This window comes from Piliocolobus tephrosceles, chromosome 1, assembly GCF_002776525.5.
Source record: "Piliocolobus tephrosceles isolate RC106 chromosome 1, ASM277652v3, whole genome shotgun sequence".
NCBI lineage: Eukaryota > Metazoa > Chordata > Mammalia > Primates > Cercopithecidae > Piliocolobus > Piliocolobus tephrosceles.
The window spans coordinates 191,022,106-191,045,508 of NC_045434.1; the positions used below are offsets into that span (position 1 = coordinate 191,022,106).

The following is a 23,403-nucleotide window of genomic DNA, read 5'->3' on the forward strand; positions in this document are numbered from 1 at the left end:
TGGTAAACTGAGGCATGTAAGAGGCCTGAATTAGGGGTGAGGGAGAGGGTGGCACCCTGGCCCTCACACAGGTCTGTCTCACTTCACCCGACTCCCGTTCCCCTTCCCCATCCCAAAGAGGGGACATGTTTGGATCATTATGGGTATAAGACCCTCAGACTTGGGAGAAATGGAGTGGGCTCAAGAGTCTCCAAGTTCAGCCTTCCCTTGTTTCCCAAGGGCAAGAAGCCTCCTAAAGCCAAACAATGCATCAAGGTAGACCTCGGCCTTGAACCTAGGCCCCCAGGCCTCCAGTCCCAGGGTCTTTCTCCCATCCTCCCACCAGCTGGCCTCTTTTGTTCAAACACACCAGTGTCAGGCCTTTTCTGAATGGTCAAGGCTGACAAACAAATACTCCAGTTGGTTTTCTTTCTTTACATATTACTGTTTAGACCGCTTCATGGAAAAATGTCTTACGTCTGTCAGAAATGTCATTGAGCTCTTAAAGCTACATGAAACCAGCTATGTAAATAATAAAATGGGGGAACAGGGGGAAATGTCAGAGATGAACATGGGTGTAAGATGCAGGACAAGAGTCCGCTCCAATAAAAATAAGGTACATAAGAATGAGCATTGTTGAATGTTCACTATGGACTTGGCGTAGTCTCATGCATTATCTCATTGACTCCTCACAATTCCATGTGGTTAGTGTTATTACTATCACCCGCTTTTACAGATATGGAAACTATGCCTCACAGAGGTGAAGGAATCTGCCCAAGATAACAAAGCCAGGAAGTAGCAGAGCCAGGATCGCACCCTTTCTTGTTCTCTGATTTATTTTCTGCTTTGGTGAAACAGTTGGGGTTTCTCCCTGAACTTTCCCTTAGCCTGATCACTCCCTTAGCCTCCTTTCTAGCCAGGTCATCAGGCCTCTCCCACCCAGCCCGTCCAGGCACTGCTGGGAGGAGGAGGAGCTGGGCAGCTGCCAGAGCTTCTCTCCACCCAGAGATTCCAGGATTCGAAGAATTTATGAAACCAACTGTCTGAGTTTCTTGCATGCAAAGAAAGAATCTGGGAGTCCCTGAATACTCCCCTCATCACCAAGCATCCCCCAGGAGACTCCTTGGTTTGTACTTCATGGAGGGGAGTTTGTCCTCAGAAGGAGCTCAACACCCTCTTTCATTCATGCAGCAACTATTTATAAAACACCTAGTCTCTGTCACGGGCTCTAGGGAGAAATGGTAACAAAAGCAACTCCTTCTGTGGCTTCTGGTTTCGCAGGACACAAAGACGCTCAAGCAAATCAATGGCCAATAATTGATGATCCTCCTCCCTCCTCCAAGCTTCTGCCCGGATCTACCCCCTCTGGGGGCCTATTCCCAATTTCCTTCTCCACCTTCAAGTGCGAAGGAAAGCAAAGATAGCCTCAAAGCTAAACGTTGAGGGGAGGGAAGCCCGCCAAGGCACTGCATGTGTGTGGTGGTGAAGATTACATACTCTCTTTGTGGCGGCAATGAGAGTTACACACTCTCATCGTACGTCTAAAATAGCTGGCATTCACTGAGTTCCAGGAACCAAGCTCAGTACTTTAAATGTCCTGTCCCAGGTAACCCTCACAGCATCCTTGTGAGGTAGGGACAATTCTGGTTCACCATCGAGAAAACTGAGGCTTACTCCAGAAAGTTGGGTTAGTTTGTCAAAAGCCACACAGCTAGTAAGTGGTACAGGCGGGATTTGAACGCAGTTACCCTGGAACTAGAGTTCCTTCACCCCTTCCTTTAACCACTATGCTGAGGGTTTTGTTTTGTTTTTTTTTTTTTTTTTGGTTGGAGTTTTGCTCTGTTGCCCAGGCTGGAGTGCAATGACACAATTTTTGTATTTTTAGTAGAGACAGGGTTTCACGATCTTGGCCAGGCTGGTCTTGAACTCCTGACCTTGTGATCCACCTACCACGGCCTCCCAAAGTGCTGGGATTACCTCAGGCTTATCTCAGATGGCATCTCCTGCCTTGCTTTGCTTAGGCCTGGAGAGATATCTGATAGGCAGGAGAAGAGGATGTTTTAGTTCTCTGCTCTCTGGGAGCTTCTGTTTGGAGAGGGTGAGCATTGCCTGGGTTGGGGATCCTAATGCTGGTGAGCACTTCTAAGAGTTCACTAGGTGCCAGCATCCTGTGAGGGGCTTTCTGTTTGTCACTATCTCCCTTAATCCTTCCAGCAACCCTAAGTGATAGGCACTGCTGTTTTCTCTGCTTGCAGAGGAAGAGGTTAAATGATATCCCCAAGTCATAGACTCAGTAAGGGCTGGAGTCAGGATTTGAACCCACATGCAGATAATCAAACATCATACTCTCCTGCAGGGGTTCTCAAATGTGGTCCCTGGGTCCACAACATCAGCATCACCTGGGAACTTATTAGGAAAGCAAACTACTGAATCAGAAACTCTGAGAGTAGGATCTGCTGACCTGTGTTTAACAAGTCCTCCAAGCTTGAGTACGCCTATCCTCCTGCTTTACAGAACTTGGGGGACTGCAGGTGACCTGAGTAAACTCATGGGTCCTGGGGTTAGCTAGAGTCAAGTTCCAATCTCTGACCCACCTGACTTTCTAGCCTTAATTTTTTTTTTTTTTTTTTTTTGAGATGAAGTTTCACTCTGTTGCCCAGGCAGAAGTGCAGTAGTGTGATCTCAGCTCACTGCAACCTCCACCTCCCGGGTTCAAGTGATTCTTCTGCCTCAGCCTCCCAAGTAGCTGGGATCACAGGTGCGTGCCGCCATGCCTGGCTAATTTTTGTACTTTTAGTAGAGACGGGGTTGCACCATGTTGGCCAGGCTGGTCTTGAACTCCTGACCTCAAGTGATCCACCTACCTCCACCTCCCAGAGTGCTGGGATTACAGGCGTGAGCCATCGTGCCCGGCCCAGAACAGGATTTCTCACCTTCAGCACTACTGAGATTTGGGGCCAGATAATTCTGATTGTGAGGGACTGTCCTGGGTGTTGTAGGATGGTAGGCATATCATTGACCTCTGTCCTCTAGACGCCAGTGGCAACCCCTCCCCCATTATGACAATCAGAAATGGCTCCAAACATTGCCAAATGTCCCCTGGGAGCAAAGTTGCCCCCCCGTGGAGAACCACTGGGGTAGACTAATTAGGCCAGTTTCTTTTTTTCTTCCCTCCCTCCCTTCCTTTCTTTCTTTCTTTTTTGAAACAGAGTTTCACTTTTGTCGCCCAGGCTAGAGTACAATGCCGCAATCTCAGCTCACTGCAACCTCCACCTCCCGGGTTCAAACGATTCTCCTGCCTCAGCCTCCCAAGTAGCTGGGACTACAGGGGTGCACCACCACATCCGGCTAATTTTTATATTTAGAGATGGGGGTTTCACTATGTTGGCCAGGCTGGCCTCTAACTCGAGACCTCGTGATCCACCTGCCTCGGCCTCCCAAAGTGCTTGGATTATAGGTGTGAGCCACCACGCCCGGCCTAGGCCTGTTTCTTTTAGATGCTGTAACACACCAGGCTAGGTAGTTTAAGCTGGGATTGTGTCACGCATGGGGACCAGGACCCAGGGCCACACAGTGGCTAGAGGTAAGACTGGAATCCAGGGCTTCTGTGCCTGCCACAACTCTCTGTGAGTCATTCAGAACAGGTGGGCAGAGTCCAGGGGCAGCCAAGCTGGGGCCAGGATACCTGGAGTGTCTCCCTCCTCCCGTGTCCACCTTCCCTGGCCATTGCCACATCCACAGCAGTGCCCATCAGGCTCTGGGCTCACCTCTCTTGCAGCTCCGGGGTGGTCAAACCAAGCAGGTGTCTAGTAACATGAGCTGCTTGAAGTAAGATGCCCTGTCTGGGCCTGGTTGCTGGGGAAGGTTGCCAGGACCCAGGTCTCAGTGAGGAGTTTGCCATGGCCCGTAGCGGAGGTGGGGCATTATCAGAGAGGAGCGCTGGCCTTCCCACTGCGACCATAAAGCTGCCAGTCAGAGGTGAAAGATGGGTCTCCCTGCCACAGGGACGCGGACAGCCGTGAAGACGTGGTGGCCAAGCTGATTTAGGACAAGAGGAAGGAAGAAGGAAAGGCAGAGAGGCAGAGATCTAGAGCCAGTAAGATGGAGACCAGACCCAGAAACAGAGACGGGCAGATGGAGAATGAGTGAGACACACACAGAGAGACAGAGACAGGGTGAAGAGAGATACAAACGCACAGAGAGACAGTGACAGGGAAGACAGAAACAAAGAGAGACAGAAGACAGAAACGTAAAGATGCAGAAAGTGTGAGAAAAAGAGACCAGAGACACAAAGACGTAGAGATGCCAAGTTAGATACACAGGATCCCAAACACAGAGGAAAACAGAGGGACCTACGAGAGAGAGCTGGAGACGGGGACAGACTTGCCGAGAAGGAAGAAAGAGCCACAGAGATTTCACACAGACAGAGGACAGAGACAGTGAGAGACACACTCAGAGAAACCAAAGCAGCCAGAGAGAGTCCTGGTCCTCTGGTCTCAGTCTCTCCTCTGCGACCCCGAAGCTGCACCTGTGTGTCTGCATATGAGGACGCAGGTGCATACTCATGTGTGCTTATGCCATACCTCCTGCAGTGCACGGCTGCGTCTGTGTGCTGGGACACTGCTTGCATGCATTTAGCCACTCATTCAATAGTGGGTGCCTGCAGGGTGCCAGGCTCAGCTGAAGGACGGTATTAATGGTGGACAGGGACACTCATGGAGCTTTCATGCTTATTAGTGGAGAAAGACAACAAACAAACAAATACCAGAGCTATGTAGAGATTTAAAACAGGGTCGGGCTGGGCGTAGTGACTCATGCCTGTAATCCCAGCACTTTGGGAGACGGAGGCAGAAGGATCACTTGAGGCCAGGAATTCAAGACCAGCCTAGGTAGGCAACATAGCAAGACCCTGCCTCTACAAAAACATTTTTAAAATAGCCAGGAGTGGTGGTGCCAGCCTGTAGTCCTAGCTACTCAGGAGGCTGAGGAGGGAGGATCACTTGAACCCAGGAGTTCAAGGCTGCAGTGAGCTGTGATCACACCACTGCACTCCAGCCTGGGTGACAGAATGAGACCCTGTCTCAAAAAAACCAAACCAAACCAACCAAGCAAACGAGCCCCAAACTGGGATCATGTGATGGGGAGCCACTAGGGGCTCCTCATATCTGGTGATCAGGGAAGGCCACTCTGAGGAGTTGACTTAGGAGGTGAGACCTGGATATCAAAAAGCCAGCCTGGCAAAGACAAGGGGCAAATCCTTGCCAGCAGAGAGAGGAGTTGGTGCACAACGGCTGAGGGGAAAGTGAACTTAGTGAATTCAGGAATGAGAAAGGAAGTGAGTGGGTGGCTACAGTTTTTGGGGTGAGATGGCTGGACAGGAAGGCAGAGGCGAGATCATGAAGGACTTGGCAAGGCCAAGGGAAAGATTTGGGGCTTTGTTCTAGGAAGACTGATACAACAGAGTGAAGCCAACGGATATGGGTTTAAAAAGGTCTTACTGGCCGGGTGTGGTGGTTCACGTCTGTAATCCCAGCTCTTTGGGAGGCCAAGGCGGGTGGATTACCCGAGGTCAGGAGTTCAGGACCAGCCTGGCCAACATGGTGAAACCCCGTCTCTACTAAAAATACAAAAATTAGCCAGGCGTCGTGGCGGGGACCTGTAATCCCAGCTACTTGGGAGGCTGACAGGAGAATCGCTTGAACCCGGGAGGCAGAGGTTGCAGTGAGCCAAGATCACGCCATTGCACTCCAGCCTGGGCGACAAGAGCAAAACTCTGTCTCAAAAAAAAAAAAAAAAACAAAAGAAAGAAAGAAAAGTCTTACTGGCTGCCTGGTGGGAAGTAAGTGGGTGGTGGGGCCCCACGGCAGCAGGCAGATCAGTTAGGAGCTCTTGCAACAAACAGCCCAGCAGAAGATGATCGTGGCCTGGGTGAGGGTTGCAGCTGTGGAGGTGGGGAGGCGTGGATGGATGTGGGCTGTATTTGCGGGGTAGAATTGACAGGATTAGATGGGGGTGGTAGGGAAAAGGAAGGAGCCAAGGTTTTCAGGTTTTCACCTGAGCAACAGAATGAATTATGGTGGCATTTAAAGGGATGAGGAAGTCAGGAAGGGCATATCTGCAGAAGAGCAATCAATCATGTGTGACGTGTCTGCGTGTGAGCCCATATGCGCACATGCCAGGGCCCAGGTGTGCAGTGTACATGGGGGGTTCTGGTCCACTGTTCAAGCCTCAGACCTTCACACCATCTCCGCATGAATGCATGGGGGCTCCTGGGCCTGTCCTGGGACCAGGCCCTGGGTTGGCTCTTCACCCTGTCCCAGCCCCAGGGGCTGCCCCTGCCATACGGGGATTCCCCAGTGGGGGGCGGAGGGCCCTTGGGCACTGCCAACATCTGGGCATACTACCCCAGGTCCAGAAGGCCTTGGTAGCCCCACCCAGCAGCAGCACGCAGGCTCCAGGGCAGCTGGTGGTGGTTAGCAGCATTGATTACCTCGTGGTGATGCCATCTGGGGTGAGGGCACTGAGCCCAGCCCCATGGGATACCCGGATTGCTGGTGTGCAGGGCTTTCTGGCGCTGAATGCATGTCAAAGTGTCAGCATAGCTGCATGTATGCATATGTGTACATGTGTCATTGTGTGCATGTTCCAACTGGTGTTTCTCTGGGAGCCGAGTCTGTGTGGCCATCTATGTCTGTGTGCACACATGTATGTGCTGCAGGTCTGCAGGCTTCTCTGCTTGCATATTTGAGTAATTATGCCTGTGGGCACATGTATGTTTGCATGCACACATGTCTGTGTGTACATGCATGTGTCTGTGTGTGCACATTCAAGTATATGCAGTGCTGTATGTGCGCATTCTGAGAATTATGCACCTGTGTTTGGATACGTCCAGGGATATATTTCTGTGGGGTAATCTGGGCTCTTACATGTGTCTCTGTGTATCTTTTATGTGGAGGCGTATCCTGTGTGTCTACACATCTGTGTGTAACTGTTTCTAGGGCCAGGGTGTGTCTGTGTGAACATGAGTGCCTATACATGCATATGGAGTCTGTGTACCCAAGTGCTGTGCTAGAACTTTACCTGACTGCGTGTTTCTGGATGTGTGCACGTATGTGTGGAAGGGAGGAGGGGGCACGGGCACATTCCTAGACTGTGTCTATGATAGTGTTTCTAGGTGTAAGGTGTGTCCCAGGCTTAGCTGTTCCTGTGAGCACCCTTGGGGTGCTGTGGGAAGGCATCTGGCTCTCCCTTCTCAGGTTCCTCCATCCCCGGCCCAGTCACCTGCCCTGTCTGGGGCGCGGGTAGGAGCTGTCAGGATGGCACGGTGGTTAAGAGCACGTGCTGAGTCTAGCCTGGCTGGACATGAGTCCTGCTCCACCACTGACTAGCTGTGGGATCCCGGGCAAGTTGTGTTTTTCCTGTGCTGCAGATTTGAAAATAAAAATGGAATTCTGCCTTAAGGTGTTGTTGTAAAGATCGAAGGAGTTAGCATATATGAAGTTTTCAGCACAGAGCCTGACCTATGTGTGTTTCCCACCTCTCCCGAGTGTCCACTGCTGGGGCAGCACCCTCTGGCAGGGCAGGCGGGGCTTGTGCCCCCCCCCCCCTCCAGCCAGAGTGCTCAGAAGGCCCCACCCCCTCCGCTTCCCGCCTGCTGAGCTCAGCACTTCCCAGGCCCCACCACTGCCACCGCCACATCTGGGCCAGCTCCTCACTGGGACCACAGTGGGGCGCCTCTGTGGCCTGGTTGGGGTTTCCGCTGACTCAGCGCCTCTGGGTCTGGAGACGGGAAATCCCAGGCCTGCCCCCCCACAACCTCCCCCTGCGTTAGCGTTAGCTGGGGCCACAGGGCTGGGCGCGTTGCTTCCACAGGGCCCCCCTCAACTGGGGACGCTTAGTTTCTCCCTCTTCAGCCCAGCATCTCATGGCCTCTTGAATCTACTTTGTGGATCCTCAGCCTTGGTGCCAGTAAATTTGCTTTTGGTCTACAGGGGGAGGAGACCCCTGGTGAGGGGTTCACCTTGGTCAACGGCCCTGCCTCTGGACAGAACTGGAAACATTACCAACTCCTTCCTCCCCAGAGCTCCAATCTTTCAGCCCAGCTCAATTCCTCTTGCGTCCTTGGACCGTGAATATAAAGCAGGTCCCTCCACAGTGCTGGTATAAAGGCTTGAAATTCAGTCCCATCCCCTGCCAGGGATCACAGTAATAACGATAATAGCAGCAAATATTTACTGAGCTCCTCTTATGTGCCAGACCGTGTGCTAAGTGCTTACAGCCTTTGGCCCATTCCCTGCTTACAGCAAAGGTCTGTGAGGCATATACTCTCACGATCCCATCTTCCAGATGAGAAAAAGGAGTATGGTTACATAGCACATTTGGAACTGCAAAGCCAGAGCAGGGGCCAGGGATTTGAGCCCTTCCAACCTCATGGAGTAAGGAGGAATAGGGGGACTCCCTCAGTCTTGCTTCTCTGGGAGTCAGGCCAGAGCAGAGGGGGTTAATTTAGCATGGGGGAGGGAGGGGATTCCCCCCACTCCTCCCAGTACAGACAGACTTAGGGACTGACTGACTGGGAATGTTAGGCAGAGGAACTGGAAAAAGCTGACCACCAAGGCTTGGGCGGCAGCCACATCATGGGTGCCACGCACTTGGGAGGAGGGTCTCTACCCTTCTCCCTCCACCCCTGTCCCTCCCCCGCACTCCCCGCCCCGCAGCCTTCTGGGGGCCCAGCCAGGGACATGGAAAGGGGGGTACTTCAAACTCCAGGCCTGGCTCTTAAAGGGCCCGCAGGAACCCCTTTCCAGGGCAGCTCTGGACACGCAGGGTCCCGCCTAGCTCGAGGCTCGCTCACCTGGCGGTGAGGCAGGAGGGGCGGGCCTGGGAGCTCGGCCAGACCTGGGGCGGGGCTGTGCACCCCGCAGTCCAGCCGCCTCTGCTGCTGCTGGAGCCCCCTCTCGGCCTTCCTCCTCCTCCTCCCTGGCGGGCCAGTCCAGCTGTGTTCCATTAGTGTCCCTGGCAGGTCCCCAGCCCCCTAGAACCGCCCCTCTTCCCCCACCCGGAGTGGCCGGCAGTCCCGGCAGGCGTGCGCCGGGCAGCAGACAGCCAGGAGAGCTCCACAGAGTGTCAGGAAGCTGGGGACCCGTGACTGTCAGGGAGAGATGAAGAACCCCTAGCGGGCCTGAGGAACCCAGGCTCTGCTTCCTCCGGCTGCTGCCTGCACTGCTCAGTGAGGTGGGGGGACCCCCGGCCACCGGTAAGTGGGGATACAGCGGGTGGCCTCAGGGCTCTGGGCTGAGAGGCCCTTTCTGCCAGACTTGCTGTGTGACCTGGGGAAAGTGGTATTCCCCCTCTGGGCCTTGGTCATCTTCTCTAGAGCGAGATGAGCTCTAAACTCCATCCTGGTTCTGACTGTCCCTGCGCCCAAATCTACGCCTCTGTGTTGGGGTGAGCCATCTCCTTGGAAGCTTCTCTGGCTCTGTCCTTGTAGCCCTCCACTCTGGCTGGAGCCTGAGGAGTGGTGACCAGAGACTAGGAGCCAGAAGGGGACAGGATCACATCCATCCTCACGCCTCCACGTGCACCCACATGGCGCCACAACTGGCAGCTCTTCTATTGGCTGGCAGGAGGAAGGCCAGGATAGGGTTTGAGAGCTGGGATGTGTATATCACTAGGATGGGGGATGAATAGGTTGGGGGCACAGTTCTGTCCCAGGGAGAAGGGGGCTGGAGTCCTATCCCAAATATATTGGGGTAAGGGGCCCTTTCTGTTTTCATTTCCTATCCATGATTGAGGGAAGGAAAATTGGATTCCCTTAGAGTTGGAAGGAATGCAGTCAGACTTGCATTAGAACTTCCCAACAGGAAGGGGTGGTCATAGGCTGGCTGTGCGCATGTGGGTATGTGCAAGCTGGTGTGTCTGGGTATATCAGCGAGCATGTTTCTGTGAGCATGCCTGTGGGCGGATAGCTTTGTATGCACACTGGTACCACATATGTGTGTCCTTATGTACGTGTACCCGTGCATCTGCGTGTGCTGTGCTGACACATGCATGGCTCTGTGTTTGTGCACGTGAGCTGCCTGTCCTGGGGGAGGCCAGATGATGTATGGCTCTGCTGGCCGCTTGCTGAGCCTGCATTGATTTATCTGGGCTGATCCATCAGGGTTTAATAAAACTAAAAGATGAGCATCCATCAGTGGGTTGGGGGGTGGGCAGGAGGAGGTTGGCAATGAAGTCCTGAGCCCTAGAGACCTGCTCTCCTGCCCATTGTACCCATGCAGAAAGCTTCCTTGCCCCCCCCCCCACAGCCCTGTGGAAGCCTGTAGCCCACAATCTCAGCCCAGTCACCAGCCCCTGACCCTGTGGGTGCCTGGCAGGGCTTCCCGGCCTGAGCTAGGTGCAGCTAGTAAAGTATCAGGCTGGTATAAATACCAGGACACTGCACAAAGTGTTAGACTATTGAAATATTTCCATGTGTCTTGATAAATAGCCTCTGCTTTAAGCCCCCATCACTATTCCAACTTCTCTGGCCTTTTAAGACCTTCTAGACCTCTCTTCAATACAGCAAGTGTCCACTGGCGCAGCCGGATGCTGCCTGGACACTATTTCAGTGCAGTAGGCAGCTTTCTGCATTGCCTGAAAGCTGGTATCCGTGCCATACCGGTGGTTAAATATTTTGAATGTCACCTCTGCTCAAATCCTAGCCCAAGGCCTGTGGTTGGGCCTCTGAGAGAGACTGTTGCCTGGCCAGACCTCCTGCCACCCCAATACCAGTGCCTGGGCCCCACGGGCGGGCCACGGCTTGCCCACGTGTGGAGTTATGCTGTGTGAACTTAGAAATCCGCCTTCCCGGTCTCTGTGGTTTTCAGGTGCTGTGGCTGTAGTCGACCTCTTTGGATCAGGATGTGGGTATCCTGGGCTCCTGGCCTGTGGCTGCTCGGTCTTTGGGCTACCTTCAGCCATGGGGCAAATACAGGTGAGATGACACAGGAGAGTCAGAGTCTCACAGGCCTGCAACTGGTTTCCTGGGGTGCTGGGGTCCTTGCACATATGTGACCATGTATGTGTGGTCATATGGGCAATTATAGCAGAGTGTGGGCTCAGGGTGCTCTGAGGTGTTGGCGCCCTCAAGCCTGTGTGCGGTGAGCTGGAGAGTGTGTGCACGTGTGTCTTCGTATGTTTATGTCTCTGAGCATCTCTGTGTTTGTCTCTTAGACTGGCTGTGTGCATTCGTATGTATTCCTGTGTCTCTGTGTGTAGCAGAACAATCCCCCACCCCAATATGTAAGCCAATCCTGTGGACACATTGCTGGTAGGACCAGCGGAGTGGGGAGGAACAGGCGGTGAGCTCTCCCTGCACAAGGACGCCGCCTCCCCAGAGAACCCCAAGTCCCGCTGATCCTTTTCATGGTGGAGACTCCATCCCTCTAGCTCACGTGCTTCTCTTCCTCCACAGCTGGCCCTGAATTTCTAATAAAAGGCCCGCCCCGAGGCCCAGACTCTGGATGAGACAGAGGGTGCAGCTTTCCAGGGCCCAAAGCCAGGGGAAGTTGACCGGGCAACTTGCCTGGCCTTGCTGGGTGCCCTCTGGGCTCAGTAGCTCAGCTGCCTAGCCAAGCAGGAACAGAACCTAGGACCCAAATCCAGCTAGGAAAAGCAAAAAAACCAAGAAGTTGAGGTGAAAGGGATTGTGGACCCGGGTGAGTGTGGCTGCCTGCCCCTTGTATGTGCATATATGTGCTTCTGCTTGTGTGTGCGTGAGCTTTGCTCCCTCTCCCTCACTGGGTCCCCTGGGGGGATGGGGCAGAGAATTTCAACATCTGTAAGGAATCTGGGCCCATTGCCAAGGGGTGAGTCACCCATTGCTGCTGTGATGCTGAAGACAGTGATGGTCTTTCTGACCAGACCTGGGGGAGGGAGAGTCCAGTGGGGTCACTGGGACCGGGCCCCTGGGCCCCAGGATTTCTTCTTCCAGCCAGTCTAGCCAGGGAGTGCAAGGCCAGCTTCTAGGAGCTGTCTTCACTGTCTTTTCCCACCTATCCCTCTGCATTGATGAGAAGGCCTTTTTGATTCTGGCCTCTTTCCTGTTGTAGCACCTCCCTTAACACTTCTGCTCAGTCAACCCCAGGGAGAGGGAGGCCCATGGCTGCCTACCTGTTCTTTCAGGGCTTTGGAAACCTGAATTAAGCTATCTCCTTCTCTGGGAGCCCTTACCCATTAATATGCCCTTCCTAGAGCTCCAAGGCCCTGGTGGTACCCTTAAGCTTATGGTCCCCTCAGACCCTCAGTCTCTTCTCACTGTTTCACAAGGTGGTTATTCAGGTAAATATTCATTCTGTTGGCTCATACTTGTGTCTGGCCTGCTTGTCTGATTTGGACGTAGGAAGTTCCCGTTGCTGACAGCACATGTGCCAGCTGCACATGTCATCCCTTATGGCCTGGGCACCTACAACTCCCACATGTACAGACATGTACATATAATTGTACATAACACACAGTGTGCATGATTCTGACGTTTCCTTACCCCTAAAGAGCTCCTCTGTCCCCTACCTGGGTGTACGTCATGGAGGGGGCACATGTATAAACACACAGCTCCCCACTCCATCTGCGCTCGAGAGCCACCTAGAGTTTCGTGTATTCTCTCCCTTGCTGGCCTAGCTCCTGACTTGGGAGTGTTGGGAGATTTGGGTTCCTGGAGTTCTGGGCCTGCTCTGTTGTTGGCTCACTTAGTGAGCTTGGCCTGGCCCTCAATCTCTGGGCCTCAGTCTTCCCAATTGTTTGCTGGGTTGCTGGGCCTCCAGGCTCCCTGGGGAGCCAGGGTCAGCAGGCAGGTGGTGAAGGCAGGATCTAGCTGATGGTCCAGAGTGAGGACTATAAACTTGCTCCCTCCCAGGTTCCCCAAGCGTCCAGCCATGCAGCAACCTTGGCCTGAGCGCACCTAATGTCCCCCTGCCCCTTCTCTTCCAGGTGCACATTGCCCACCTTCACAGCAGGAAGGACTCAAATTGGAACACAGTAGTAGCCTGCCAGCCAATGTGACTGGTGAGCGCCCATCCATCTCATCCCGCCGTCCCCGCGACCTTCCTCTGGGAGTGATCTGTGCCCCTCTCCGCCTGCTCAGCTGAGCTCTTCACCTGATGTCTCCCCCAAAGGCTTCAACCTCATCCGCCGACTCAGCCTCATGAAGATGTCTGCCATCAAGAAGATCCGCAACCCCAAGGGGCCTCTCATCCTGCGCCTGGGGGCGGCCTCCGTGACCCAGCCTACGCGGTAAAGGCATCCATGCAACCACTGAGAATCAACACTGACCTCAGCCACACTCCTCAGCAACTCTGGATGTGGGGCTTAAGCCCAGGGGCCTCTCTGTGGGTCATTTCATCCCACCCCCTGCCAGGAGTCAACCTGGCTCCAGCCCTGGGCTTGCGGGGTGGGCTGAGAGGCGGTACCTGGCAGACCTAGCTTCTGTCTTTCCCGTGTCTCTGGCCAGCAGTGGGTGGGACCATGTCTGCATCCTATGGGCACTGTGAGAACACAGGATGTGGGCGGGAACCTGGCAAGAGTCATGTGCGTGTGTGTGTGCGCGTGCGCACATGCACGTGAGTGTGCGCACGTATGTGAAGTCCAAACCCCCACAAGCCCCTGGGTGGTCTGGCCCCTGCTTGCCTCTTCAACCTCAGCTCTCAAAAGGCTCTTTTTTATCTTTTGCTGCTCTAGTCATGCTGAACCCTTTCCATCTTTGTTTCAGCATCTCTCCTTCCACCCTAGGCTCAGTTACTCACCCAGAGTATTCTGGGTTCATTGGAAGCACTTATTCAAATTGCAATGCAATAGTGAAATAGTCATTCCGGGGATTCTTTGCTCATGGCCTCCCTGCCCCCATCAGACTTGAAGGCTCCATGAAGGCAAGCATTGCCTCTGTATTTTCACCACTGTGTATGTTTTTTGTTGTTGTTGTTGTTGTTTTTGGTTTTTGTTTGTTTTTGAGACCGAGTCTTGCTCTGTTGCCCAGGCTGGAGTGTAGTGGCATGATCTTGGCTCACTATAACCTCCACCTCCTGGGTTCAAGCAATTCTCCTGCCTCAGCCTCCCAAGTAACTGGGATTACAGGAGCCTGCCACTACACCTGGCTAATTTTTGTATTTTTAGTAGAGATGGGGTTTCACCATGTTGCCCAGACTGGTCTCCAACTCCTGGCCTCAGGTGATCCGCCCGCCTCGGCCTCCCACAGTGCTGGGATTATAGGTGTGAGCCACCGTGCCCGGCCTTCACCACTGTTATTCCCAGCAGCCAGACCCACACCTAGCTCACGGAAGGCACTCAGTAAAGGTGTGGAGAGTGAATGAACATATATGATGGAAGGTGTGTGCCTGTGGATGTCTTGGGTAGGCTCAGCAGTCCTGAGGGCCCAGAGTGGGCAGCAGGTGGGTCCTCACTGGAGCCTCAGGGCACCCTCCCTGCTCCATCTGCAGACGAGTATTCCCTCGGGGCCTCCCGGAGGAGTTTGCCCTGGTGCTGACACTACTGCTGAAGAAACACACCCACCAGAAGACGTGGTATCTGTTTCAAGTGACCGATGCAGATGGGTATCCACAGGTGAATTTCCCCCGTGCCCTGACTGCTTCTTAGGGCATTGGGTAGTACCAGGCCAGCCCAACTTTCATCCCGGCTTGTGATTTCTGGGATCTCCTTGCTTCATCCTATGCCTACCCTCAAGCCTGCCCCCAGCCCACCAATACCTGCCTCATTCTTTCAGGATGTATAGCTCCTTGACCCCAGCCGGCATTCTTCTCTTCCTGGGCCTCAGTTTCCCCTCCTGTGAAATGAGTTCGAGGTCCCTGAATGTGCCTGTGCTGACTCTGGAGCTCTGAATCTCTGTCCTTTCCCTTTCCAAATTCTACCCAGATTTCCCTGGAAGTCAACAGCCAAGAGCGGAGCCTGGAGCTCAGGGCCCAGGGCCAGGATGGCGACTTTGTGTCCTGCATCTTCCCAGTGCCCCAGCTCTTCGACCTGCGTTGGCACAAGCTGATGCTGAGTGTGGCTGGACGTGTGGCCTCTGTGCACGTGGACTGCAGCTCAGCCTCCTCCCAGCCTCTGGGGCCCCGGCGACCCATGAGGCCTGTGGGCCATGTATTTCTAGGCTTGGATGCTGAGCAGGGCAAGCCTGTCTCGGTAAGTGCTAGGTCAAGCCCTGACCTCTGTTCCTGTCTTCTGGGAACCTGAGTGAGCTTCCTGGAATCTGTATCGGAGCAAGTCCGTCTGCTTAGAATCTTCCCCTGCTTTCCTGTTGCCCTCCAAATGCAGCGTAAACATACTTACCCGGCATTCAAGGTCCTTCATGATCTGGTCCTTATAAGTGTCTGCAGCATTGTCTTCCTTTACCTCTCTCCATGCAGCTCTGCTCTGATCAATTTCATCCTAGCCAACCAGCTTACCGAGTACTTTCACACTGCCGTGCCTTTGCCTACACTGTTACCTCCACCTGGAATGCCTTTCCTTGCATACTCATCTGCTGAGTAGCTACCAGCCCTTCAAAGCCCAGCATGAATGGAACCTCCTCCTCTTTTGTTCCTCTGGGCCTCCTCTCCCTCGTTCCTGTGCGCACAGTTTTGTTCTGCCTTTGGTGACAGCTCTATTTTTGATGTCTCCCAGGCCAGAATGGAAACACCCTGAGGTCACATCCTGGGGCGGAGACATCTCTGTGCCTCCTGGGGGGCCAGGACACAGAGCTATTTGATAAAGTGAAGTGAAATTGATGTATGTGTCCCCTGCAGTTTGACCTTCAGCAGGTGCACATCTACTGTGACCCGGAGCTCGTGCTGGAGGAGGGCTGCTGTGAGATTTTACCAACAGGGGTGAGTGGCCCAGCCCTTGGACTGCCCAGGGACACACTGTGCTGGAGATGAGGGTCTGGAAGGTGATGCCTGGAGGTCTTAGGAGGAGTTTGCTCCTGTACTGACCCGAGCCCTGCTCTTCCACTGAACAGTGCCCCCCAGAGACCTCCAAGGCCCGCCGGGACACCCAGAGCAATGAGCTCATTGAGATCAATCCACAGTCTGAAGGCAAGGTCTACACCCGCTGCTTCTGCCTGGAGGAACCTCAAAACAGCCAGGTGGGTGGGCAGGGCAGGAAGATGCCAGCACAGGCAGGCACACGTGAGATACCCCTCCCCTGATCTGACTGACGTCTGCCACCAGGATCAGTTGGCCATGGGCCCATGGCAGGAGGGGCACTGGAAGCCCTCCCTATTTGTACACCACCCCTAAATGATTCAAGGAGGCAGAGACAGCCCACTGGCCACCACTGGGTGGCCCTGTGCCCACCTACCTATGCGTGTTGAGAGTGGTACCATCTACCTCTGGCACTGCCTAGACCCTCACGGATGCCCTCCAGACTCTTCTGATGAGGGCAGGACTAAGCTTGTCCCTCAAAGGCAGTTTCTTCAGGACAGAGGTACCTGGGATCAGAGGTCAGGTCGTACTGCTTCCCCACAGGGATGGCTCACTCTCCTGGGCCCAGGACCAGCCAGTGCCAGACTGGTTTTACACCCAGCACCATGGCCAGCTGCCCTGCCCACTCTCAGGTTCTTTAGAGGTGGCATGGAAACCTGGTTCCTCCCTTAGCCCCACCCCCTGACTGGCAGTCTCCCTGCCCGCCTGGGCATCCTGCCTAGCCTTGGGCTGCAAGAACACAGGATCCCATTGATGCATGGTCCTGTTTGCTCTGACATCACAGAGGTGGGTGGAGGGGGGAAGGAGGGGGACCTGTTGGGGCAGCCACAGGGGCCTGAGCGGGCCCTCGATGCCCCAGGAGGTGCCATATGCCAGGCTGAGGGCATACCTGGGGTCCATGCCCCCTGCCTGGGTGCCCCTTTCCAGCATGAGCCCCAGAACTTCCCCCTCCTCAAGGGTTTCTCTTTGCTCTGTCTGCCCAGGTGGATGCCCCGCTGACGGGAAGAATCAGCCAGAAGGCAGAAAGGAGAACAAAGGTAGAGGTAGGGGTGTGGAGGACCCCCCGTGCCGTCAGTCTGCCCTCTGTGCCCCTGTAAACCCCAGGGATAAGGTGCTCCACTCCCACTCTCCTCGCGCCTTTCCCACCTCCTGGACAGAGCTTAGGACATGTAGGTGCCAGCTCTGATCAAGAAGGACGGATGGGGGTGAGACAGACGCAGTGCCTGGCACTCTCTAGAGTGCCCACTCCTGTTGGCTTGGGGGTAGGGGTGTTGGAAACAGTGCTCGGCCCCCTGAGCTCCCTGCCCATTCCCACGCCCCACACCCTTCCCTCAGGTCCACCGGGAGACAGCAGCCGATGAGGTAAGCCTCCCAAGGGACTGGCAGCAGGGGAGGTGCCAGCGTGAACCCTTTGGACCAGGCTTTGGGCACGGAGCCTCAGCATAGGGGTGCTGGCTGACTACACAGCTCCTGGCATTCCTTGGGGGCCTGATGCTGGGCCCTGTCTGCCCACTGCCTCTCCTTGGGTTGGGGGGTAGGTAGCCCTGGAGGACACTCCTGCTGAGTTGGCAGCAAATGGCCACAGGCATCATGGGGAGAGCCCAGACTTCAGTCACGGTGCCCTTGGATTCTGGGCCATACTCTGCCCCAGCATGCTGTGTGACCTGGGGTGTATTGCTATTCCTCTCTGGGCTTCAGTTTCCCCTTCTGAAAAACGGCTGTGGGGCTGGGTGGGTGGGTGGGAAAGGAGGGGTGAGGCTTGTTTTATAGGATTCCTATTTTCAGGCTCCCCTCAGATTCCACTCAAGACATGTGTGATGCTCTGTGGGCCTGATGGTGATGGAGGTGGGGAGGGCTCACCCCAGGGGCTCAGAATTGACCTCTTGGCCTGCTCTTCCCTTTCAGTGTCCACCCTGTGTCCATGGTGCCCAGGACAGCAATGTGAGTGAATGGAGGGTGTGCAGGGTGGAGCGGGCAAGAGCCGGGAGTGGACGTTGCCTAGAGCTGGCTTGGCAGCCTCCTGGGTGAGGACAAGGGGGTCTTTGTACACTTTCATACTCACTCCCTGCCCATCTCCCAGAGCCGGACTTGACCCCCACTGCCATCCCCACCAAGCCAGGGCTGTGTGGAAGAGAGCCGGTGACCTGCCTTGTCATCTGCAGTGTGTTCGGGTTCAGGGCCTGGGCATGGGGTGGTGGCCGACAGGACTGGGGTGGTGGCTGGCAGGACCAGGGCCTTGGTTGCTGATTCCAGCTTTACACTCCCCACAAGGTCTCCCCCTGCTCTGGTGGAGGCTTCCTGCGGTCTCCTAGAGGCCTAGAGAAGGGGAAGAGCTGGCTCAGCACATGGCAAGGGCTCCCACAGCATTGGTTCGGGGCCTGCTATCCCTTCCTAGCTGGCCCTGGTCCAGCCTTCCTCTGGGGGTCCAGAAGGGCAAGGAGAGGGGCTCAGCAAGAGTCACCATTTTTCTGTAGTCTAACGTTCTGAGTTGACCTGCCACATTGGTCCACCAAGGGCACAACCCCGGCTCCCCTCAGCTCCAAGGCCCCCTGACTTTGAGGGATATCAGGAGTACCTCCTCTGCTCCCCACCCCCTCTTTCAATCCAGTCCTCCACCAAATCTGGTAAGGCTGATGGTCCCCAGATGTGCAGGGGTTACCATGGAAACCAAGCAGCCATGTTATCCCAGCAACTGGGAGGCAGAACTAACCAAAGCCACGCAGGTTAGAGGAGGTAGGTTAGACCCTCTACAAATGTTACAGGCTGAGGAAATGGAGTCGGCTCGCTAGTTTGCCTGGGAGGCAGAGCAGGGGCTGGGATACAGGCTGCTGGTCCTGCTACCATGCTGTGTGACCCTGTCTAAATTGCTTGACTTCTCTGGGCCCCTGGTTTTCTCTCTCTACCGGAAGTGTGATACCCTCTTCTCTGTCCCTTCAGGTGACACTTGCTCCCTCTGGCCCCAAGGTGAGTCCTAATGGAGAACAGGACATTCCTGTCCTCTTTGGCAACCCCAGCCATTCCCACAGCATGTGACCCTGTGGCTGTGTGTTTATATCAGGGCCACCTAAGCCTGTATGTGTGTAGGGTGATTAGGTGTATGTGTGGTAGAGAAAGCAGGGGGTTGTGTGTGTACAAAGATGCTAAGAACTGCCCTTTTCTGAGGCCCTTCTGTGCACCAGGCCCTAGGCCAGAGCTGTGCACGTTTGTTACACTTCTGAACCCTCTCAATACTCAGCCTATAGGGTGGGTGCTATCATTTTACTTCAGGGGAAACTGAGGCCCAGCTGTGCCCACATATGTCTGACTAGGTATGTTAGAATGATTGTGTATGGGTGTGGCTACATGCATCTTTGGGACACATGTTTGCATATGTGTGGCACACAAAGGCTGGAGTAGAACCCAGGTACCTGTGGGCCTAATGAGGCCGCAGAGCTTGTGCATGACGGGGAGGGAAGCTATGCAACTGTGAATTAGGCTTCTTTGTGCTGGTCAATACCGTCTTATTGATGAAGAAACTGAGGCTCAGAAAGATGACATGACCTGCTCTGAGTGAGATGCTGGCAAGTACAGGGTTTGAAGTCAGGCAGCCTGACACTCAGCCAGCATGGGTTTCTGCCACTGTGCGTGCGTGTGTCCACGTGCCTCCAGCTGTGCTGTGCGTGAGCTGATGTGCTTGGGTACGGGTGTGGGGGATGGGATACCCCCCTTGAGACTGTAGATTTGTCATATATAGTCTCTTGGGGTAGGAGGGCATGTGGATGAATGGGTGTGGAATCCATATGCTTGTGTGTGGTGGGGGAGGGGCGGGGCAGGACACTGCTCACATGTGTGCGTATTTTCGTACCCATGTGTGGGGGATGGGTGGAGGGGGACGGGGTGGGGAGAGCTTCCTCGAGGCTCCCATGTGCCCCTCTGGTCCTAGCTTCCATTCTGGTTTCACTCTCAGGGAGGGAAAGGTGAGCGGGGCCTGCCTGGTCCACCAGGCTCCAAGGGAGAGAAGGGAGCACGGGTAAGTGTCTCAGCCCTGCCCGTGGCAGGACCTTTGCCAGCTGTGCCCTGGGGTGAGGTGGGATGTGAGCCATCATCTCATCATCCCAGCAGAAAGCCTGCAGCCTGGCCCAGATCAGGGGAGTGGGGTGAGGGCCAGGGTCTTTCTAGGGGTTCAGGTGTGGAAGCTCCTCTTTTCTAGGGATACTTAGGACTGTGGGGTTCCCAGGCGGGTCCTCCTCACAACACGTCTAGGGGACTTCCCCAGAGTTCCCACCCCTGATCCCTTGTTCCCTACCCTCAGGGCAACGACTGTGTTCGAATCTCCCCGGATGCCCCACTTCAGGTAAGACTTGGAGGTGATGCCTGCTTCCGGGCCAATATGGGGCCAGCCCCTGGGGAGGGGCTGTGTGCTTGGCAGCCCATCAGGTAACCCTCTGCCCCCGCTCAACACCATGTTCCCCTGTTCAGTGTGCAGAAGGCCCAAAGGGAGAGAAGGGGGAGTCAGGAGCTCTGGTGAGTGTGGGACCAGGGACAGGGCAGGGGTGGTGGGTCCAGGGTCCAGCCTTACCCTCCCTTCCTCCCCTCCTTTCCTTTGTCTCCCCTCCTCATCTCAGGGACCCTCAGGACTCCCAGGCACAACAGGCGAGAAGGTAACAAGCCTGGATTTGGAGGGGCGGGTTCCAGGGAGGTCTGCAGGCTCTACAGCCACGAGCAAGGAGGAATCGGGGTTCTCTTAGGAGAGGATGTCAGTGGGCACAGAGCTGGCAGGACCCTCCTCCCCCACCCTAGTCATCCTGCCTTGTCCAAATACCCAACCGACCTGGAGGGAAATGCCACAGATTCCCCCAGTGAGTGGCCTGGCTGGTCTGGAAGTTCTTCCTGTTGTCTACCCTCCTGTGCTGATTGAAGCCATTCACTCTCAGGCGAGACAGAGACCAGGGGTCTAGAAGGCAGTTGCCCCTCCCCCAGATGGAGCTGCCCAGCTGTCCCAGGCCTTTCCCTCATCCTGGTCACTGTGCTTCTTCCTTCCCCAGGGCCAGAAAGGCGAGAAGGGCGACGGAGGCCTTAAGGGTGTGCCGGGAAAGCCAGGCCGGGACGTAGGTGCCTGGGACCCCCTTCCCCACCACAACCCCCAGCACGAGGTCTGAGAATGCTGGGATTTAACCTTCGGAATCCAGCCTCCTCCCCTTGCTCACACAGGGTGGGGAGGGGCTGTGCCCCAGGAGGCACAAGCGGGGACAGACCTGAGCCCAGGCCTCTTTACTCCCAGCCTCAGAGCCCCGAACCTCTAACACCCTAAGGTTGACAATGTGCTGACCTCGGGGCACCAGGGTGGGCTCTGGTTTGGGGGAGGGGCGGGGAGGGTGGGACAGGTGGGCGTTCACCTCTCCCAGTGGGTGCACTGAAACATAATACTCACTAAACGTAGTACTACTAACTCACAGCCCAAAAACTAACGACAACCTGATCCCGTAATCTCACGTGATTAGCGTGCATGATAGCCAGGCCTCAGGGCTGTTTGTACACCCTTCCCCTTATCCCCCGACAGGGCCGGCCAGGAGAGATCTGTGTCATTGGGCCCAAAGGACAGAAGGTGAGTTGTAGATGTCTGTGGGGTGGAGATGGGGTGGCAGGGCTGGGGTAGCAGGTCTCTGATGCCCACCTTATGTCTGTGCCAGGGAGACCCTGGCTTTGTTGGGCCTGAGGGGCTGGCAGGAGAGCCTGGACCCCCCGGCCTCCCTGGACCCCCTGGGATAGGACTGCCTGGGACCCCGGTGAGTACCTCCTTGCTTCTCCTGCTGCTGTGTTTTTCTCAGAGACCCCTCTCCCACTCTGGCCAGGGAATGAAGCGGGGAAGATAAGGCTCTGTCCCAGGAGTCCTGGCCGGAGGAGAGGGTGAGGGTAGAAGATCTCGCTGTGGTGAGAGGTCCCCGGAAACTTCCACTTGACTCTGTTTCTGCCCTCAGGGGGATCCAGGTGGCCCACCAGGCCCTAAGGGAGACAAGGTAAGCATAGATGGGAGTGCGGTCACGTGGGGAGCTCCATGCTTGACAGAAGGAGACAGGAGAAGGGGCCGGGGCAGCTTCCCACAGGGGAAACAAGTCCCAGGGAGGAGGCCGGGCCTTTGGAGGAGGAGGCTGGGCCCAGCTTGGCCAGGCCCCTTGGCGGGGAGTGTTCTGTCCCCATCCTGGTGCTCACTGAGGTCGAAACCTTAGCCTGTATTCCAGGTATAGGGATGGGCAGGTCTAAGTGTTGTAAAGACCAAAGTGGACTTTGCTGGAGGGCCCAAGCTCATTTTAGGGCCTTGTGCCTGGATGTGCAGAAAGCTCTGGAAATTTCTGTGTGTGATGCTGTGGTTTCCCTGGGGTGGCGTGGATCACCTCCTAACCTGTGCACAGTGAAGGGGCACACAGAGGCCTCATTTTCTCTCTTCCTTTGAAACCCAGAATGACTTGGGTTAGACATGGAGGGCAGGCAACAGGAACCGAGGAAATGGGACAAATGGCGATGGGGAGATTTGGCAAAGAATGTTCTGCCATCACAGAGGGGCACGGGTGGGGAAAGGGGAATGCACCGAGGTCGCATTGGCCAGGAGGCAACCCCCTTATCCTTTCTTCTGACCACAGGGCAGCTCTGGGATCCCAGGAAAGGAAGGCCCTGGTGGGAAACCTGTGAGTGACTTCAATCCAGTCGGGGAGGGTCGCTCTTCCAAGACCTCTGGAGGGAGGGGCTAGGTCCTCCAGCCCTCAGTTGGCATACCAGCCCTCTGCCCTGGCACTGATGCCCATTGCCTCTTTTCTAACAGGGGAAACCAGGTGTGAAGGGAGAGAAGGTGAGTCCCAGGCCTGGCTGCCCAGATCGGGGTGGGAATGGGACCCCTCTCTGCAAATGACAGTGACCATCAAGGCCTTAGGCCTAGGGGTGCTGGACATTCCTCAGGGGACCCCCAACCTTTCTTCCTCTGATGTCCATGTGCAACGAGTCCATAAAGAACCTGGCTTGGGGGTGAGCTGGGTTCAAACCCTGCCTCCACCACACACATCGTTATGAAAAGGCCGAGTCAATTAGCTTGAGTCTTAGGCCAAGTTTCCATGCCTGTCAGTGGGACACAGTCATGTTTCAAGGCTTACACTGAGGGTGCAGTTCTGTGCCGCCCTGGAATCTTGTGGTGAATGAATGAGTCAGTTGAACTTCCTGTTTGGAAGCCCCAGCGGCATTCCTGCTGTCCACTTTGATGTTGGTGGTGGGGTTCTGGCGGACCCAACGTCTAGGGCTGGTATGTGCAAGAGGCTCCTTGCCTTCCCCAGGGTCTCAGCCCCACCCTGTCCACTTATTGCCTTTCCGTTCTGCTAGGGTGACCCCTGTGAAGTGTGCCCAACACTGCCTGAAGGGTTCCAGAGCTTTATTGGACTCCCTGGAAAGCCAGGGCCCAAAGGGGAGCCTGGTGATCCTGTATCAGCCAGGGTGAGTGCCCAGGGTGACCACG

The 23,403-nt window shown here is 55.3% G+C and overlaps 1 protein-coding gene across 1 annotated transcript in view; it reads left to right on the forward strand.

The window, feature by feature from the left end:
• The first annotated feature begins 10,881 nt into the window (after positions 1 to 10,881).
• The window catches only part of COL16A1 (collagen type XVI alpha 1 chain), a 49,415-nt gene continuing 36,893 nt past the window's right edge, over positions 10,882 to 23,403 (forward strand). The window contains exons 1-22 of the mRNA XM_023219297.2: positions 10,882 to 10,954; positions 12,946 to 13,020; positions 13,131 to 13,248; positions 14,448 to 14,571; positions 14,881 to 15,147; positions 15,750 to 15,830; positions 15,962 to 16,087; positions 16,910 to 16,963; positions 17,262 to 17,288; positions 17,832 to 17,867; positions 18,864 to 18,890; positions 19,873 to 19,935; positions 20,218 to 20,259; positions 20,385 to 20,429; positions 20,531 to 20,566; positions 20,951 to 21,013; positions 21,466 to 21,510; positions 21,596 to 21,691; positions 21,884 to 21,922; positions 22,544 to 22,588; positions 22,723 to 22,749; positions 23,271 to 23,381. Coding sequence (XP_023075065.2) covers positions 10,882 to 10,954; positions 12,946 to 13,020; positions 13,131 to 13,248; positions 14,448 to 14,571; positions 14,881 to 15,147; positions 15,750 to 15,830; positions 15,962 to 16,087; positions 16,910 to 16,963; positions 17,262 to 17,288; positions 17,832 to 17,867; positions 18,864 to 18,890; positions 19,873 to 19,935; positions 20,218 to 20,259; positions 20,385 to 20,429; positions 20,531 to 20,566; positions 20,951 to 21,013; positions 21,466 to 21,510; positions 21,596 to 21,691; positions 21,884 to 21,922; positions 22,544 to 22,588; positions 22,723 to 22,749; positions 23,271 to 23,381 — 1,620 coding nt within the window. The remainder of the gene's footprint in view (positions 10,955 to 12,945; positions 13,021 to 13,130; positions 13,249 to 14,447; positions 14,572 to 14,880; positions 15,148 to 15,749; positions 15,831 to 15,961; positions 16,088 to 16,909; positions 16,964 to 17,261; positions 17,289 to 17,831; positions 17,868 to 18,863; positions 18,891 to 19,872; positions 19,936 to 20,217; positions 20,260 to 20,384; positions 20,430 to 20,530; positions 20,567 to 20,950; positions 21,014 to 21,465; positions 21,511 to 21,595; positions 21,692 to 21,883; positions 21,923 to 22,543; positions 22,589 to 22,722; positions 22,750 to 23,270; positions 23,382 to 23,403) is intronic.